A 20,628-nucleotide genomic window follows, 5' to 3' on the forward strand; every position below is an offset into this window, starting at 1 on the left:
CAAAATAAAATAAACCATTAGCAATTAAGCAGATCTTCCACCTGTAATTTCAAGCATTATCCCAAAACCTTTCACCATGTTAGCTGCTGATTGTACCTACATTTTCGTGAAAGAAATCCAAGTGAATGCAAAAAACAAATTTTCAGTGATGTTGCACTTCATGGTCTTCTATGCCTTAATAAGTTTATCATCCGGCTGAATCTAGTTTGATGCTTTAGTTGCCAAAAAAGTTCCCAACATCCTTGAATCCTTTCCAAGTGATTTTATCTGGCCCCACTAACAAATCTTAGAATAGAATAGAATAGAATAGAATAGAATAGAATAGAATAGAATAGAATAGAATAGAATAGGATTTTTTTATTGGCCAAATGTGATTGGACACACAAGGAATTTGTCTTGGTGCATATGCTCTCAGTGTACATAAAAGAAAAGATACGTTCATCAAAGTACAACATTTACAACACAATTGATGGTCAATATATCAATATAAATCGTAAGGATTGCCAGCAACAAAGTTACAGTCATACAGTCATAAGTGGAAAGAGATTGGTGATGGGAACGACGAGAAGATTAATAGTAGTGCAGATTTAGTAAATAGTTTGACAGTGTTGAAGGAATTATTTGTTTAGCAGAGTGATGGCCTTTGGGAAAAAACTGTTCTTGTGTCTAGTTGTTCTGGTGCTTGTCACTGATGGCATATCTGATCTGTGGACCAACAAAAATGCCTTCCTTAATCTTGGCATCAGTTATTCTTGGAAGCATCTATCCAAAATAATGAAAACCCTTATCTTGTTCATCACTTTCACAAATTTTTTCAGAGTTTTATGTAAGGTGTGTGGAGCGAAGGCAAAAACATTTTTGGCGGTCTTCAAGCGGTTCATGTGCCAATTTTTTCTGTGCTGGAACCAAATTCTTTGAAAATTGTCATTTCTTTTTAATGTAATGTCATTCTCTTCCATAACTGTCCCATTGACATAAGTAACAACAGTACTTGATATATCTGAGCTGCATTCCAAGCAGCAGAGCCATTACTTTTGAGTTCTCTACAATATTCCAGTTGTACTTGGTGTACTGAATGTTTCTGTATGTTTCTTTAATGTATGCAGCATAGCCAACAAGTACTCAAGGATTGCCATTTTGTAAAAACAAGATTTTTATAAAACAATATGAGATAGGTTAAATTACAGGTTATTTTCATGATTAGCAGCCAGAAATCTATAAGACATGCCCAAAAGTGTTCATGAAGTAAAATCCAGTAGAATAAGGTTGGGTTATTATTGCAGTGACTCTTAGATATTGTAAATGCAGTAACAAAGATCTGAACTGCTTTGGTTCACCCCAGGCTCATTTATAACATACTCCAGTTCCATCTAGCTTCATAATATATTGATTATAGATATATAGTAATCCATGTACTCTTGGCAATGTACTCTTGGATCCAGGCTCTTGGCAATGTTCTACCTCATGTTTTCAAATTCCCCAAGCTCATCCCTGAAAAAGAGATCAAAATTTGTAGGATCCCTCAATCCTATATGCTAGATATACATTCATTACAACTTTACTGGCAATGAAAATTATTTTGTTTAAATTTCCTAATTTAATTGTATTAATACTTAAATTATGTTGTTAACAATATTATTGCACTAACTTTATCTCCTTAAATTTTTATCATATTCTGACAAAATAGAATGCATGTATAAATCATTTTCTTTGTTTTACCTTGATATGACCAAGATTGACCTTATTGGGGGAGTACCACTGAAGATTGTTGAATGACCAATAGTAAATCTGTCCTCCCCTGTACATTCTGTGCCCTCTCTTCCCACCTTTTAGTTGTAACCTGTATTTTTTTATGGTTTTATTGCTTTTAATGTTGTAAGCGACATGGACTGCAAACAAATTTAATAAATATATTCTGTAATAGTGGCTGTTGGGACATAATGAATTAAAGTGAGAACCACTAAACTAAAAAATAATAGCTCTTGCTATTATGCTACAAGTAATCCTCAACTTACGACCATAATTGAGCCCAAAATTTATGTTGCCAAGTGAGACTTTTGTTAAAGTGAGTTTTGCCCCATTTTACGACTTTTCTTGCCACAGTTGTTAAGTGAATTATTGCAGTTGTTGAGTTAGTCACACGATTGTTAAGTGAATCTGGCTTCCCCGTTGACTTTGCTTGTCAAAAGTTCTCAAAAGGGGGTTACGTGGCCTCAGGGCACTGCAACTGTCATAAATATGAATCAGCTTCCAAAGCATCTGAATTTTGATCATGTGACGATGGGGATGCTACAACTGTCTTGTGAAAAGTGGTCATGTCACTTTTTTCAGTCAACTTTGAACAGTCACTAAACAAACTGTTGTAACTCAAGAACTAGCTGTACATGCCCAGAGTCACATTTTGTAAGATGGGGAGCTTTACAAATTTGTACTGGCATATTAAGAATATTCCTAAAAAAATGGTGACATACAGTGGCCATAGGCATAGAATGAGGCCCGCACCCTGGTTTTAATAGGGCTTGTTCAAAAATAGTCTTTGCTCTAATTCTACAAGCTATTTTACCTTGATGAAGGTATCTTTTTATGTACATTGAGAGCATATGCACCAAGACAAATTCCTTGTGTGTCCAGCCACACTTGGCCAATAAATTCTATTCTATTCTATTCTATTCTATTTCTATTTCTATTTAGAGTATCTCCGGAATAAGAACAAGCAAGCCATAGCGTATAGTAGCTGCTGTTTGCTTTCCACCTCCCTACACTATGAAGTCCCGCCGCACAGGACCGCCGCCCTCGCTATTTCATTATTTATTATTTCATTCCCTTTCTAGGAAAAATATGTGCCAGGCCGAGGGGCGGGAGGAAGATCAGGCCGCCTGTCCTGACTTAGAGGGGCGGCCCACTACGGCAGCCAGCACCGGACGGAGGACAAGAGCAGGCGGGCTGCGGGGCTGCTGCAGGCGGGACCGGGGTGCTCTAGCGCGCTGCTCGTCGCTCTCCCCACGACTCCCGCACCGAAGCTCTCTGGCCAAGAGCGCTTTGGACCCACGGCCGCCATGACGGGCAGGTAAGAAGAGAAACAGCGAGCTCCCCCGCAGTCGTCTGGAAGCTCGGTTGGGCTTCCCTTGCCAGGGCGGGACAAAACAGCTTCGGCTCCTTCCTCCACGGGACCGCTGTCGCGGGTGGCTCAGAAGTTGCCAGGACTCCCCCTTCGCGGGATTTAAGAAGGAATTGTCAGGCTTTGCAACCGTGATCTTTGGTGGTGGTGGTGGGGAGTTGTGAAACATGACTGCTAGCTGGAGAGAAGCTAGCAGTCATGTTAACCCGTTAACTTTTGTACTACCACATATTTACTGAGGGAATGAAGTTTCCCTCTTCTGGCTGAAAGCGCTCATATCTCTTATATGTGATGCGGTCATTTTTGCTTTAAGAGGCGTTGAAAACCAAATGCTTGTTGTCAACAGCAGATGGCAGCTCCTGACTTTCGCTGATGGCAAAAAGGAAAGCGGGCATCAGTCCTGATACGTACTTAGATGGGAGACCATAGGGAAATCCAGTTTTTCAACCCCAGACTGGAAAATAAAAAAAAAATGCTGAAAAAAGGCAATATATTGCTGCTGTATTCCCTATAATTAAACAAGTGGAATGTAAAATATACTTGCTACTTGGGGTTGGTTTTCTCTTAAACAATCTTTATGCATGTCTTATTAGCTAATAAACTATTATAGAATAGTGAGATATAGCAAACAGGCACTTTATATAGGGTGGGTGAAAGCTTTTATATCCTGTTGTTTGACTCTTCAGAAACCTGTTTAAATCTTACACTTTATTATTTGCTTCTCTGGACCTTTAAAATTATAGATGTTTTTCACCAGATATTGAATTGATTGTATGTTATTGTAAATTTGTGCTAATTTACTATCTATAAAATAATTTTAAACAATAAAATACAGTTGGGCAGAGTGAATGCTATGCAAAATGTATGTTGGAAAGAGTAAAGCATTTAATGGAAAAACCAATAAAAATGCAGAATTGTTCAAATAGATTGTTAAAAAGAATTTCTCAGAAAAATCCTGTAAACGGCATTATAAGATTCTGGCCAGATTTTGGTCTGGTTTTAGTCTGCCTTTATTTGGAGCAACTCTGCTATAAAGAGGTTTCAAGTTGCATAAAAATACACAATTGGGAGAGCAGTTACTGAGAACATAAATACAGGTTAAATAAAAATAGTTTTATGCAATATTTCTAGCTAACATTATTACTATTCCTTGGAATGGGCTGCTTTTGAAGTCAAATTCCCCTTATTTGTTTTATGGATTCCCCCCCCCCAACTATTTATAGATCATTTCCTTTTCATCAAATGGTCCGCAGTACTGTTTCTAATTCCTTCTCCAATACCTTGTTTTTCTTGCAAATGTTGAAAGCTAAATAAAGCCTTTCACTTTTCAAGTGGGCAGCTGGGAGGATCTCTTCTACTGTGCTAAGATGAGCTTCCTTCCATTTGTTTGAGATAAAGACATGCATCCTGAGGAAATCTGCTGTTTGTGTGACATGCACCTGATATTTGGAGTTTTGTGAAGGCAATTATATTATATTTGCTCTTACTATTATATTATTTGCTTACTATTCTGTTATTATTGTTGGAAAAATAAGAATTCTGCATTTTTGTTTTGTTTTGCATAAATACATCAATCCTTTCAAAAAATAATGAGGAAATAGCAAGAATAAATCATGAGAGTCTGAAATGATGAGACTCTATTAACCCAATAGTGAACTCTTAGCCTATTTTTTGTGTTTTGAGAGTATAATTTACAGCATTCAGGGTTATTCAGCAAATAATGTTCTGAACATTTCTTTCTTACATGATTAAAAAAAATGTAGTACAAGTGTTCATGAACTATTTGGTGTAAAATTGAACTAAATTATAATGAAAACACATAAATGCTTACAAGCAAAAAAAGTAAAGATAAAGGTTTCCCCTGTCCAGTCATGTCTGACTCTAAAGAGTCATCCCTGTCTAAGGACAAAGTTCATCTCCGCTCTTAGCTGAAGGGGCCAATATCATCCAAAGATATTTCTGTAGTCATGTGACCAGCATATCTATGTATTGAGGCACACGGAACACTGTTACCTTCCCATCAAAGTGGTACCTATTTATCTACTCTGATTTGCATGCTTTCAAACTGCTAGGTGGCAGAAGCTGGGGCAAGTAATGGGAGTTCACACCCTATTGGGTCTTGAACCTGGGCTATCAGTTTTGCAGCTGACAAGCTCAGTGTCTAACTGATGAGCCATTATGCCTCTATAAGCAAATAAATAAATGCCTATTATAAAATTTTCATTGTTACTGATTCAGTATTTCTGCCCCTGTTCTGATATAAATTATCACATCTTTTGAAACTATAGCTGCCAAAAGAATTATGAACCCACAATTAATGGATTATGACAGTAGGACAGACTAGCAGAGAAGTAGCATAGATGAGTCATTACAAATCTTACCCTGTGTAATAAATATAACAGAATCCTGTAAACATAATTGTTCTTACTTGGGGAAAATTGATATTTTCTCTGCTTGGATGAATCTTGCTCATTTAATAGATGACTGATGAGATTTAAGAGATAAAGACCTTCTGATATAAGACATGTTATCATGTCTACGTATGATAATAGCAAATTAGATAATGAACATTCATAGCATACCCAAGATCTTTCATTTCTAGGTCCGTGAAAATAATTGGTCCAGAAATGGGAGAATTTATAAGGCTATTTTCCTGAGCCTTTGGCAATGATTGCTTTAAAAGGTTATTAGTAATATTGCTGCCAACAATCTTAACAATCAATAGTTTTATTTTGGGAGGTTGTTAAAAATAACTTTTTGTCTGCTTGCATATTAGAGTTTGATAAATGTGATTAATAAATAAATAAATACCTTACCTTACTCCAATGTATTTCTGTTATAATTATATATACACACACACACACACACATAATAAGGAATAATAAATATTTTTTTTAAATTTCATTTAAAATATGATAACAAAAGTTATCAGAAGAATAGATAAAGGAGAGAAGGACAGAGAGAACAGGATCACCAAAACTATTTAAACTTCAGAGTTATGACTTCAATTTGTGTAACATGATACTTTTTCCAAAGTGGGTGTAAAGAAAGCAACAACATGAGTCAGTGACCTTCTGAGTCTAGAATTATGAACTGGGGGCAGGGAGGGTTTAGGAATGTAAAATATGTTTCTTGACTGTGCTTCTTGATATCTTATTGGAATGTGATTTTTGGAGTGAGTTTCAAAACCACTCTGCTCCTTTCTAGCATTTTTTGTTTTAGTGACATAATTTTTTTTAGAGCATAACTAATGCAAAACCAGTTAAGGAGTGCTGAAATTAAAGGATATATTTTTATTATTATCATTGTTATTAACTGATGAAATATCTACTATTAAAAATCTCATAGCTATCTTTTCTGAGATGGCTACTCAATTGTATTTATAATTTTTTAAATTGATAATTTATTATTTATCACATTATTTCTGTGATTTTTGGTGAGGGAATTAAGGGGATTTTGAAATACGATGTTTTAAATTCTCTAAACAAATCTAATTGTGAATTCCTAACCTTATTCTTGAGGAAAAAGTGGTATATGAGAAGAATGAACGTCACTTCTTTTAATTAGCAAATATAAGAACACAGTTTTTCTGGAAGAAACCCCATTTCCTGAACCTTGTGAGTTTCTACTTCAAAGTTGCTATTCGGTACCCTCATGCAGTTTTCTTCCCAGCGGTAAGAACCATGGCTGGTGTGAGACTTCGGGGACTAACATCTTCCAAACTCTATCAACGCCGACAAGAGCGCCTGAGTGGCATAATGTCACTATTGAATGATGAGAAAGAGAGGGCAGCTGGGATATTGGGGTAGGTTATTTGGATACCTCCTCAGATTAACAGTTGCTGATATATTTAGAATTTTTGTTCTGACTTACTTTGAAGTGGAAAGTAAGGAAAACCAGGTTGGGATTCCTCCCTTTGCTTGAAGGAAGTGCTGCCTTGGCTCTGATAACATCAGTTCTGTATAAAAACAGGAAACCTGCTATGGAAACCTTCATCACTTGAAGTTAAAATAGGTTAGTGTAACTAACACTGCATGAATAGACTTAAAAGATATTTCTTATCTTTCTTGGCAACAAGAATCAATTTATATTTTTTCCACCCAAAATAAGTTTACAATACTAATACATTGTTTAATTTTTGTGTTCAGCATGCATTATCATACTGCAAAAGAAACATGAATTCTAATCTTTTAAACCGGGCAAAATTTCCATTATTCTGTCTTTAAAATATAGGAGATTGTCCCTTGTAAAAAATTGGTGATCTTTAGAAATCGTTTAGTTTTCAAAAAATATATACTTTATGCATAGTTCAGTCAAGCATGTTTCATTTCTCCTTAACGGAGAGTTTGATGCTTAGTGAAGTATTTTACAATGAATATTTTAATGTTTTTTTTAACACATGTGAAACCACTAGATGAGGTCATCAGGAGTTTGGGTGATGGTTGTTATCAAAATGCTAATGATACCTATATCTATTCTTAATTTTTTTTTCCCTAAGGGAATGGGTTTGTCTTCCAGACAAAATATAGTTATCAGTTTAAAATCCCAAATACTTTAAATCTGAGTTGTTTGAAACAATTCCTTTCTCTATATGATCCCCAAAATTAAGATAATCAGAGACATCTGTTTTGGGGGACTCCAGTTTACGCAGTGATGGTTTAGGAATAAGCTTTTTCTGTCATTCCTCCTGAATTATAGGTAGAAAGCAGCCCATGTAGGTGTCACAAGTCTATTCCTTTAAGAGGGCTTCAAGGAAGTTATAAATTCCTGCTTTCAGTCTCTTTTAATGATACCTAATAGCTTTACATTTTAATTTGACTTTTATTTTTTATTATTTTGATTTGTTTATATTATTTTCTTTAAATTTGGTTTGGTTTGGTTTAAATTTTGATATAACTTTGGTCCAGAGGGATTGAATGGATTGGAAACTATAGTCTAATACTTATTATGCTAGAATATCCTTAAAAGGAGTTCATATAACAAAATTTTATTTCAGTATAACTTTATGGATATAAAATGTTGGCTGACACATCTCATTATACAAGGATCTGTCTTCTACTTAAACTGTAGAGGAGCCTTCCCTATCTTGGATTCTGGTCATTGATCTCTTGGCATGCAACCCTTTCATATGTATAAACACATGAAGAAACTTACTTCCTCTCATCAAAAATCAGCTTGCAGAATTCTGAACCAATTGCAGCCTGTGAATCATCTTCAAGGAAAGTGCAAGTTAATGTGTATGTGCTAAATCACTATTGTGAGATTATCCCAATTCTCAAAGGGTTGCAACTAGGTTCTCCTTACTGAGTTACATTCAATGTAAGTTAGCGTACTTGTAGATAGTGATTTTCATTCTCTCAACTATTACCCAGACTGTAGAATCATCTTTGAGGTGGTCTGTGATTGTCCTTGCTATAGCTGCTGAAAATCTAAGCCAATCAGTACTTCCTCGAGCTTGAAGGGTAGGGAAGAAAACAGTTATCCCTGTCGTGGGAATCTCTCTAATACCCAATTTTTCCCACAGCATCCCTCTAAACAGTTGGCCTGGTCGCTTTTCATAGATCTGCCACTGGTGTAGATATTGATGAACAGGTGTTGTATAGTTCTTTGACTGGGAAATGCTAATAGGGCTGATGTTCTGTGAAATGATATGAACCAGCCTATATTACAATTTTCAGAGCTCTCCATTTTCTGGTCTTTGACCTTGTCTGTATACTTTAAAGATATATCTTGTAGATCAAGCTGGCTGGGAAAAACTACTTTCTGCCATATATTACTTGTAGCCTGGAATATATTATTAGGCAGTCAAGTTTGTAGAACAGAAATGCTGGGTTTGTTTTTTAAACTCAAAGAGTAGAAATTGGACAGCCTCTATAATTGCTGCAAAAGCTGCAAGCAGAATCAAATTACCAAACCTTAATGTATCGATGAAGAATCCATTTTTAGATAATTTTTTTCAATGGATAAATAAAAAGATTGCTCATTTTTTCTAATTAATGTTAGATACATTAAATCTATTTTAATATTTTATATATTTGTAAATAGTATTATTTACAATTCTAAGGCATTGTGGTGTTCATATTTAATAAATTTTATGTGTCTACCCATATTCCAAGATACTTTGAAGATACAACACTCAGCAATATCTCTTAATAACTGGCATTTTCATTTTTATAGCGTTAACTGTATGGCTTTCTTTAACTTCAGTAGAAAAGAATATATGTGGCTCAGGGTTAGAGTTCTTGGTACTCTCTGAGCTTGGTTATTTATGTGTAAGTATTTAATTACCCAATTAGGTAATATCAGTGTAAGGTTTGCTGCCTGTTTGTATCCCATAGATTGCTCTGCCAGTTTTGGTGGGGATGCAATTTTCTCTTTGACTAGAATATTGTTTTCTGCCTGATTATTTGTCTAGTACGGATCCCTGCTTATATAAATGTTGACTGATGGAGGGGTTATAGTCTTTTTATTTGTTTCTTACATTTTTGTTTCTTTTTAAAGGTGTGTAAATGTGGTTTATCTCTATGTGTCTATTGATGGCTGATTTGTCTGAATGCCAAACTTCCAGGAATTCTGTAGAATTTTGGGATTTGGCTTAGTCGAAGAGATGCTAATAGTTTCCCAGTTGAAGATATGATTGAGTCCACATGTTGTGAAATTAAGAAGGTTTTTTTTAATCATGTCTTCTAAAAGCTACCGTAGTTTGTGGATGAGCTCTCCTAATCTTCTTCCATGCTGTCCTTGCATTGTATGTTATAGATGACTCCTATTTTTTGTTTCTTGGGCTACTGGGTCATTTTGGTTTGCTTAAGATATTTTGAAGGGCTTTCATTGATTTCTGTGTTACTGTGATGCCATGTGATTGCAGCAGTCTGTTTGTTTTTGCAATGTTTTTGATGTATGGGAATGCGGCGGGTTGTGTGATTTGATACTTTTTGATAAAGTTGTGTGGGTATCCATTTTGTTCGAAGATATCTAACTCCTATCTTATGTTTCATAACTTCTAATGTAAGTTAGGAAAGCTTGCTGCTGTTCTAATCAAAGACATCTTTTACTATTTGACATTTTTAGCACTTTGAAAGTAGGTGGCTATGTGGGATGGATGAGAAAATCTTGAAATGCTTGGAAACGCTTGTAAGGTCAGAAGTAACAAAAGGCATAACCTCTGGCAAGATGCAGATTGTGGGGTGTTTTTTTTTTTTCTCTCATGGAAATTCAAACTTCTGTTCTTGTAATCCATTAGCATTTAGTTTTCCACATAGTACTCATCTGGAAATGACATTTGTGTCATGACAATCTCTATCTTTATTTATTAATGCTCTTCTGGTATTTTGGCAGTCCTTGCTTTGAACAGTTAGCATAGAAGTTGAAAGAATCAATAGAATATATCCATAATATTTCTAATATTGGTATACTATGTTTTATTCTAAAGCAGGGGTGTCAAACTCAAGGCCCGTGGGCCAAATCCGTCCTGTGGGGTGCTTAAATGTGGCCTATGGGGCCAGCCTGGAAATAGCAAAGGACTGGCCCACGGTGCCTCTGGCAGCCAAAAAGGAGCATGGGGAAGCCATCCATGGCCTCCCCACAGCCCATTTTTTGGCCTGGATAGCCTCCTGCAGCACTCTGCCAGCCAAAAGTCCTGTAGGAGGCTATCCAAGCCCAATTTTGACCACCCAGCCCCATTTTGGCTGGCAAAGTGCTACAGGAGGCGTCCGTCCCAACTTCCGTCTCCCCACGCCCCTCCAGCTGGCCCGCAGAGGAGAACTGCAATGCTGATCCAGCCCTCATAGAAATCCAGTTTGACACCCCTGTTCTAAAGGATCTCTGATCTATTATTTTTAAGCCATTAAAAATAATGGGAAATAGCTCATGAGTTCACAAGTTAATTAAAAAAATTAAAAGGCAGGATACAAATAAATCAGGTTCACAAATTATATAGAATAATTAACAAACCTTCACAAACAATAGAAAAGCTGATATATGTATAAAATTCAAAAAAGGTAAATCATTATTCTACATACATACACAAAGAAACTGGTAATGGAAGAGGTAGCCGTATTAATCTATTGAAGTAAAAATTGTTGCTTTTTACAAACAAAAGTAAAAGTAATTTTATAGAGAAAATAGCATTAGAGCTAAGTACCTAACCCAGCGCATTACTTGTAGAAAGCCTGATTTGTAGTGTATATGAAAGATAATGGTTACATTCAGTTTTGCTAAAAATGGAGGTGAAAATATTCTAGTGATATTTATTTATTAATTTATAATCTATCTTTCACTCAGGAGCAAAAAGATGCTCCTTCCTCTTATTTAGTTCTATAATATTGTTCCTCTGAGATAATTCTAACAGAACATTAAATGTAGGATATGTTTTCTGCCAGGCATCAAACATTTGTGAAAATGTCTTACAGGATATAAAATATTCTACCTTTAATTATGAGTTATTAATTGTCAGCAGAAAATCAGATTTCAAAAGTGAGGTTCATTTGTTTTGAAAATGACTGATGTTCCCAAAAAGACCAAGTCCATGTACTGAAATCGTTTTTTGAGTGGACATTTTTTCTAGATGTTCAGATGGCAGAAAGTACATTGTCACAATTACATTTTGTGTACCAGAATATCCTTTCTGAATCCTTTGCTCCGTCAAATGGTTATCTGTGCCTTGTGAACATCAAGATTACATTACTACACTGTGCTAGGGAAAAGAGGAGAACAATGCAGATTTGTTAAGTGGGTTTTGCCCCATTTTACAACTTTTCTTATACTGTTCTTAACTGAATCATTGCAATTAAGTTAGTAACTCAGTTATTAAGTGAATCTGACTTCCCCATTGACTTTGATTATCAAAAGGTCTCAAAAGTTGATCACATGACCCTGGGATATCACAATCATCCTAAACCAGTTGCCAAGCATCTGATTTTTGATCACATGACCATGGGGATGCTGCCATTGTCATAAGTGTGAAAAACGGTCGTAAGTCATTTTTTTCAGTGCTTTGTAACTTTGAACAGTCATTAACCGAACTATTGTAAGTCGAGGACTACTGGTATTAATACAGGTTACAAATATATGAAAACGACACTGTAAAAGTAACTGGACATAATTAGCTGTGTATTATGCATATACAGCTTCTGGGTATGGGTTCTGCAACCCAACAAGACAGACACTGACTTCAGAGGATAATTAGAACTGCAGAAAAAAAAATTACTACCCACCTGCCTTCCATTGAGGACCTGTATACTGCAAGAGTCAAAAAGAGGGCTGTGAAAATATTTACAGACCCCTCACATCCTGGACATAAACTGTTTCAACTCCTACCCTAAAAACGATGCTATACTGCACACCAGAACAACTAGACACAAGAACAATTTTTCCCAGATGCCAGCACCCTGCTAAACAAATAATTCCCTCAACACTGTCAAACTATTCACTAAGTCTGCATTACTATTAATCTTCTCATCGTTCTTATCATTAATCTCCTCCTACTTATGACTGTATGACTATAACTTTGTGGCTTGTATTCTTACAATTTACCGTATATACTCGAGTATAAGCCGATCCGAATATAAGCCGAGGCACCTATTTTTACCACAAAAACTGGGAAAAACTATTGACTCGAGTATAAGCCGAGGGTGGGAAATGAGGCAGCTACTGGTCAATGTAAAAAATAAAGATAGAGCCAAGTAAAATAACATGAATATTTATTTGAACGAAAAACAATAAAAGTGCAAAAGGGGGAAGGAGGATTCCCAGCTTTAGAAAATTTAGAACTACGCCGCCTTTGGTATGACCTGAGCATAGCTCATAAAATTATCTGCTACAATGTACTTCCTATCAATGACTACTTCAGCTTCAACCACAACAATACACGAGAACACAATAGATTCAAACTTAAAGTGAACCTCCAATCTAGATTGCAGAAAATGTGACTTCAGTAACAGAGTTGTTAATGCCTGAATGTGCTACCTGACTCTGTGGTCTCTTCCCAAAATCCCCAAAGCCTTAACCAAAGACTATCTAGTATTGACCTCACCCCATTCCTAAGAGGTCTGTAAGGCGTGCATAAGAGCACCAGCGTGCCTACCGTCCCTGTCCTAATGTTCCCTTTAGTTGTATTCCTTTTATGTATTCAATTCATGCTTATATTTATATAATTATTTAATATGTATTTGACAAAATAAAATGAATGAATGAATGAATGAATAGAATAGAATAGAATAGAATTTTTATTGGCTAAGTGTGATTGGACACACAAGGAATGAATGAATGAATGAATGAGTGAGTGAGTTACTTCAACAACATTGTCTCACAGAAATTGACAATACAACTGCAAGCATGAAAATGAGTCCTCCTTTAGCTTCCAAGGGACCAGGGTGCCTCTGAAGGTCAGTGCTCTAAGCACTAAGAACCCAGCACAAATCTAAGCCTGTATGCACACCAATAGTGAAAATACCCTGCACAGTGTCTCTTGGCAGAGAAGGTTAATTTTCATAGACGCTAGTGGCTTTTTTTTTTTTTTTTGGCAGGGCAATAAGGGTCTCTAATATCATTAAACCCAAGTGTGAGGAAAAAGACAGCAGCTAAAATGTTAAGGCCAGTTGTGTGACCTTCTCCAATACAGTTGGCCTGGCTGTTTGCCAAAACTTAAAACACCCTCCCATCCCCCCTCCCTGCTAAAGCTTCTTTCTTAAAACAATTGTGGTCTTTGCCTTTCATTGTGCCAATCGACTTTAGAAGTCTGTGTGTGTGTGTGTGTGTGTGTGAGAGAGAGAGAGAGAGAGAGAGAGAGAGAGAGAGAGAGAGGGAGGGAGGGAGGGAGTGCAAAAGGGGGAAGGAGGATTCCCAGCTCTAAACAAAGGGAAATCCCGGAATGCCAGCGCGAAAGGCGGTGCTCACGTTCCTCCTCCCTTGCTCAAAAGCCCCAACATGATATTGGAATTGGATGCCATTATATACCTGCTGAGGGGATAATTTGAATAACTTGAAAGATATAAAAGCTCTAAACATATTTGTTTAAAAATCTAAAATCTATACTTAAAATAAATGAATATAAAGTAATAAAGTTCTTTAAAGTTGTAATTCACTTTGCTGCTGAAAAAGAAAAGAAGCTTAACACCTTAAATGGTATTTATTAACTGAAATATCATCAAATCAAATATATAATGAGGTATATTATAATGACCTTTGTTTTCAGAAAGAAGCATGATGGAAGTTTTTCAATAAAGGGGGAAATATAGAAAAAACTTAGTGTCATGCTCATATATCATCTTTACAGATGTTGTTAACACTATACTATGGCAGCATATGATGGTACACTGTTTCAATCAATTTCAGGATGAAAAACTCATCAATGAGGAGGAGGAGTATAATTTATTAACCTTGTATGATATCAGTTTCTCAAGGACTCTAGAAGGACCCGAGGAAGAAATCTCTGCCCCCTCCCCACTTTCCCTTTCCAACCCAGCCTTCCAAGAGGACCTCTCGAAAAGAGCGAAAGCTTTCTCCTGGCCGTTTTACCACCACCACACCCTCCACGCCGGCCATGGCACGAGCTCAGATTGCCGGCTGGGGATGATGGGCGCTGCAGTGCGATCTCGGGAGAGACTAGGAGGGAAGAAAGAATGACTGTTTCCCCACACCCTAGGATTGGGGAAAACATTGACCCCCCCCTTAGTTGCGGGAGAAGGGTTGCGCTTCAAAGCGGTCGCCTCCATCCATCAATCCATCCTTCCTTCCTTACTTCCATCCATCCATCCATCCATCCATCCTTTTTTTTTCCCCAGCGAGCGGTGCGTGTGTGTGACATGCAAGCAAGACGTCTCACGAGGCGTGTGTGTGTGTGTTTGTGGTGGGGGTCTCGTCCCAGCCACCCACCCACTCGCTCCCTTTCCCTCTTCGGAGCGTGGGCTGTTCCCGTTCGCCCTGGCCTCCGTCCTCCGATCTCCTGCGCTGGGAGCGAGCGAGCGAGCCAGCGAACGGCTTCGGGCACCGCGGACTTTGGCAAGGAGGAAGGTGGGAGGCGGAGCTGCCGGCTGTGGGGGTTGAGGCGTGCAAGAGGAGTGGCGTGGAAAGGCCTTTTGTGTGTGTGCGTGTGTGCGCGCCTGTGTGCCCTAGGGAGGAAGCGGAGCTGCCGGCTGTGGGGGTTGAGGGGCGCAAGAGGAGTGAGCGTGGAAAGGCCTTTTGTGTGTGTGTGCGTGTGTGTGCGCGCCTGTGCCCTAGGGAGGAAGCGGAGCTGCCGGCTGTGTGGGGGTTGAGGCGTGCAAGAGGAGCGCGCCTCCTCTTCCTCCACGCCGCCTCTTGCACGCCTCAACCCCACCATCCCCCACCCTCTCCGCGCGTGAAGGTCACCTCCTCCCTCTTCCAGGCGGCGGCGGCGGCGGCGGCTCCGGCGGCGGCTCCGGCTCCGAGCGGAGCGCCACAGCCGGCAGCTCCGCTTCCCTCCCACCGGTCCCAGTCCAGCCGAACGGTGAAAGCGACATGCCGAGCGCCGCCCGCCACCGCTCGCTGGATTGGGACCGGCTTGGCTTGGGTCCGCGCGGCGGGGCGGGGGAGCCGCCAGCCTTCTCGGCTGAGGGAGGGAGGGTTTCCCCGAACGGTGAAAGCTGGATCTTCCAGACTCGCAGAGTTCCAAGCCCCATCATCCACAGGCGGCCCTTGCCAGGGGGCTCCACATCTGGCACACGGGGGAAGGGATGGGGGGGGGGGAGCTTCAACGCATTCGGAAAAGCCGCCTGGCCGGAGCTCCAGCTCTGCTCGGGGGGCGCCTGAAGCCTTCCTACAAGCCCCCTTCTACCCACCCCTTTTCTCCCCGCCCGCCCAGCCGTAGAGCCAGGGGTTTGGTTGGTCGACCCGTAGCCTTCCCCACGCAGCCCGGCTACGCTTGAAGCCCTCAGGCCAACCGATGCAGGAAGGTGAAGCCGAAACTCCAGCCAAGGTTGCAATTCAAAGCCGCCCGCTCTTGGGCTCATCATCCCCGCGTTAAGCTTCCAGCCGGCAAAACGCCAGGCGTTAGCCCGGCCGCCCCACGCGAGACCCGGGCGAGCACGGACGGAGGAGCCCCGCGGGTTGCTTTGAACTGGGTATCCTTGCGGCTCTTAGGAACTCGCCGCAGAGAGACAGGACGGCCAGCTGGGGCCCGCAGCTCCTCCAACCCGCAGCCCTTTCAAGGGGAAACCTCCTCCTCAGCCGAGAAGGCTGGCGGCTCCCCGCCCGCCGCGCGACCTGTTGCCGGTCCCAATCCAGCCGAACGGTGAAAGCGGAGCGGTGCTCGGCATGTCGCCACCGCTCGCTGGACTGGGACCGTGGGAGGAAGCGGAGCTGCCGGCTGTGGCGCCCGCCGAGCCGCCGCCGCCGCCGCCTGGAAGAGGAGGAGGTGACCTTCACGCGCGGAGAGGGTGGGGGATGGTGGGGTTGAGGGGCGTGCAAGAGGAGCGAGCGTGGAGGAAGAGGAGGAGGCGCGCTCCTCTTGCACGCCCCTCCCTAGGGCACACAGGCGCGCACACACACGCACACACACACAAAAAGGCCTTTCCACGCTCACTCCTCTTGCACGCCCCTCAACCCCCCCACAGCCGGCAGCTCCCCTTCCTCCCACCTTCCTCCTTGCCAAAGTCCGCGGTGCCCGGTTGCTCGCTGGCTCGCCGCCGCTCCCAGCGCAGGAGATCGGAGGACGGAGGCCAGGGCGAACGGGAACACTGCACCACCAGGGCTTCCCCGCGCCAATGCACAGCCCGCCAAGTTTGTGCCGTCCGCCCACCAGACACGGGAATAGGGGCCGGCCTGGGGGCGACAAATCCCGCGAGACCTCGGCGGGCCCGCTCCCCGTCCCTCCCATGGAGTCCGCTCGTACCCCCTCCTGTGGGGGGTCCCCGAAGACGTAGACTCGAGTATAAGCCGAGGGGACGTTTTTCAGCACAAAAAACGTGCTGAAAAACTCGGCTTATACTCGAGTATATACGGTATATTGATTGTTTCCTAGTATGATTGGATTGCTTATTTGTACCCTATGACTATCATTAAGTGTTTTATCTTACGATTCTTGATGAATGTATCTTTTCTTTTTATGTACACTGAGTGATTGCATCAAAGACAAATTCCGTGTGTGTCCAATCACACTTGGCCAATAAATAATTCTAATAATTCTAATTAGACATAGCAGAATTTAGCTGTATTTAGAGTAATACAGACATGAATATCTGAAAGTAAACATAAATAAAATTGATCAGAATGAACAGGAAATTTGCTTAAATTTGGGATTATCAACTTTGACTATATGCCAGCATAAAATGGCCAATGTATAAAAAGAATTTAACAGTTTCAGTAGCCCTTTTGCTACATGGCAAAACCTCAATCCAAGAGGGATAACTTTATATCTCTGTTCTAGGACTGCAGTTGGCATCAAAACAGGCTGAGGACAATGCCATCCTATATTTAATGATTTCAAGTAAGGTAGCAGGTCTACAAAGAGTGAATGGTTAATCAGAAGTAAACCCATGGGAAGAGATACCAGGTCTAATTGGAGATCAGTATTTTTAATCTGCTGCTTCGACATTACTATTGCATGTACCCAAATATACAGAGTTAGATCAATGAAAATCCAAGGAACTCCAACTTTTTTTGCCTATTTGTAACCAAGGGTTGATCTCAATTTGACTGAGTTCTTCACAGTGAAGAACTGCTTTTGGGACACAGCAGAGACATGAAATATATTCCTAAAAATTGATCTGAACTCTTTCTAAAGGGTCAAAGAACTGTCTGGGTCTCATTGGGCACCAAACAATAGCTGCATTCTAACTTCAGAGGGCAATTGGAAGAATACAATTGTTACTTTAATTTGTCTCAATTTTAATCAAAATGTACAGATTACTTGGCAGATAAAAAAGAAAGGTAAAGGTGGGTGGTTTTGAATGCTTACAAAGATGCCCTATTGCCTAGCTTTGAATTCAGAAATTAAAGAGGATCTAATTAGAAGCCACTTGTAAAACACTTTCATCCATGACCTTCTATAGATGTTTCCATGAAGTCTCCAGGAACTGAATATAGCCTATGACCTATGCTGCTTTTTAAAGGTAGTTTAAAGGGCGCCCCTAATAGCTACTACCACTTTGTGTAGTTTTCTGTGACTTTTTGAAAAAACACCATTTAAATCATGATGTATTAATATTCTGTAGATGGCAATAAATAAGAGCTAAGCAAATAGCTCACTTTCATTTGAGAGAAGACTACTTCTTTAGTTATAACTAAGCTGCATTGCTTTATAGTACAAGAGTCTATGTGTTTATTAAAAGTCCAGTTATGAGTTTAATTCCCATTAAGTATGCAAAGTATCCTTAGAGTCATAAACTGTTAATTGAAGTATAATTACAAGCCTAGTATAGTTCTGCAACAGAGACACATTCTTTGTGTGTCTAATCACACTTTGTCAAATAAAGCTATTCCTATTCTACTCTACTCTACTCTACTCTACTCTACTCTACTCTACTCTACTCTACTCTACTCTACTCTATTCTATTCTATTCTGTATAATTAAATATTTACCTTCTGATTATTTTTATAATTGGCAACTCTACTGTGCTTGAATCTAAATAATAGATTGAATATTGTTTTCTTTCTGTATTTTATTCCTGGCTGTACACCGCCCTGAGTCCTTCGGGAGAACGGCGGTCTATAAATAAAAATATTCTATTCTATTCTATAAAGGTATAAAATGGACTTTTATTTTTTTATTAATGTAACTTAATTTAGTGGCTGCACTTTGCATTTAGAAATATTGTTCATTTTTCTCTTTTGCTTCTCAGTAATATGTCAGATGCCCTTGCAAATGCTGTATGTGAACGCTGTCGAGCCCGTTTTGATCCAGCTGAACGTATTGTAAACAGCAATGGAGAACTGTATCATGAAAACTGCTTTGTCTGTGCTCAGTGCTTTCGCCAGTTTCCAGATGGCCTCTTCTATGATGTGAGATTATTATACTATTAATAGTCGGGAAAGTTACTTAATTTTTTTCCTTCCTTGACTTAGAAGCAGGGGTGAAATGCTCCCAGATCGGACCGGATTGCGCAATCCGGTAGCAATCATGGCTGGTAGTTCAGCGATCCGGTAGTGATGATGGAGCAAAGCTCCACCCACCCATCTGAGTGTCATTACTTCCTGGTTTTAACCAGGAAGGTTGCAGAAGGTTGCACGCACTTGTGATGCATGTGCGCAGCGCGTGCACTTCCGAACCAGTAAGGAAGGTAAGTAGATTTCACCCCTGCTGAGAAGCATAACTGAACTATTTTCTATGCAGTATACAATTGCCTCAGTTCTAATTTCAGTGTTCCATTTCTCTTTTCACTCCTATGTAATTTTTAATATCCATTCAGCAGAGTTTCACTTTCTTAGACAAATAGCTAGAAGAGTTCAGCAGTCACCAGTTCAGGTACTGTGCTAACCAGATTTCTTCAGCTTAGAATCTTGGAAAATATTGGAGTTGGAACTCAAAAAAGAGAGAGTAACTAGCAAAATGACATAAGAGCGCTATTACAAAATATCTAATTAGCATTACAGTTATAACTATTGTGGTTTGAAGGTCGGTAATGCTTTGGAATGAGCTTCCCAAAAGTAAGAATCAGTAATGCAAGATCCCCCAGATATTGATGAGGGAATACTATTGCTTTGCGTCTAAACCAGGGGTCTCTAACCTTGGCAACTTGAAGCCTCGCGGACTTCAACTCCCAGAAGCTGGCTGGGGGGTTCTGGGAGTTGAAGTCCACCAGGCTTAAAAGTTGCCAAGGTTGGAGACCCCTGGTCTAAACACTACAGTTCTTGATATGGTGAATGTTTTATAAAGATATGTTTTCCTGCATATCTCTTTCAGTTTGAAGGGAGAAAATATTGTGAGCATGACTTCCAGATGCTATTTGCACCATGCTGTGGGGAATGTGGTAAGTTTTCCACATAAATGATTCAAATCTAATTTTGTCTGTTTATTAACAATGTTTGTAAACTATCTGATTATGAGATCCTGGGTGTTCTACAACTAACTTTTTAAGGGGAGGCAATAGAGAGCAAATTAAAAAGAAAATATTATAATTTATTTATGACTCCACTGGTCAAAGATAAAAACAAAAATAATACATAGAAAATTGTACTTTTTAAAAAAGACATTCAGAACTTTATAATGGAATCTTTGTGGTTCAATGAAATAGATATTAGTTCTGCCTCTAACAAACCTGGATTTGTCTCAGTGACCTTGAGCAAGTTAGACGTACTCTTAGGTTTCTCGTTACTGTAATAAAGGAGACTACAAAATTTGCTATCCAACTACTATGGAATTCTAAGGACCAGGGGGTCTTCTGAAATGAATTAAGGTTATAAAGTGTGGTATTTCTGTTTCAAGGTGAATTCATCATTGGCCGAGTTATCAAAGCAATGAATAACAATTGGCATCCCGAATGTTTTCGTTGTGAACTCTGTGATGTAGTTCTTGCTGATTTGGGTTTTGTGAAGAACGCTGGCAGGTAAAAATA

At 39.7% G+C, this 20,628-nt stretch overlaps 1 protein-coding gene across 4 annotated transcripts in view; it reads left to right on the forward strand.

The window, feature by feature from the left end:
- The first annotated feature begins 2,831 nt into the window (after positions 1–2,831).
- Positions 2,832–20,628, forward strand: part of LIMS2 (LIM zinc finger domain containing 2) — a 34,418-nt gene continuing 16,621 nt past the window's right edge. Inside the window, exons 1-5 of one of the 4 annotated variants that reach the window (XM_058187979.1) lie at positions 2,832–3,067; positions 6,791–6,923; positions 18,916–19,075; positions 19,977–20,043; positions 20,499–20,619. In XM_058187979.1, the coding sequence (XP_058043962.1) occupies positions 6,802–6,923; positions 18,916–19,075; positions 19,977–20,043; positions 20,499–20,619 (470 nt within the window). In that variant the 5' untranslated portion in view covers positions 2,832–3,067; positions 6,791–6,801. Of the gene's footprint in view, positions 3,068–6,790; positions 6,924–6,968; positions 7,133–18,915; positions 19,076–19,138; positions 19,354–19,976; positions 20,044–20,498; positions 20,620–20,628 lie in introns of those variants that run through there. The other 3 variants (XM_058187980.1, XM_058187981.1, XM_058187982.1) reach the window with 3 other exon arrangements.

The sequence above is a fragment of the Ahaetulla prasina genome, chromosome 6 (assembly GCF_028640845.1).
Source record: "Ahaetulla prasina isolate Xishuangbanna chromosome 6, ASM2864084v1, whole genome shotgun sequence".
In the NCBI taxonomy this organism is placed as follows: Eukaryota; Metazoa; Chordata; class Lepidosauria; order Squamata; family Colubridae; genus Ahaetulla; species Ahaetulla prasina.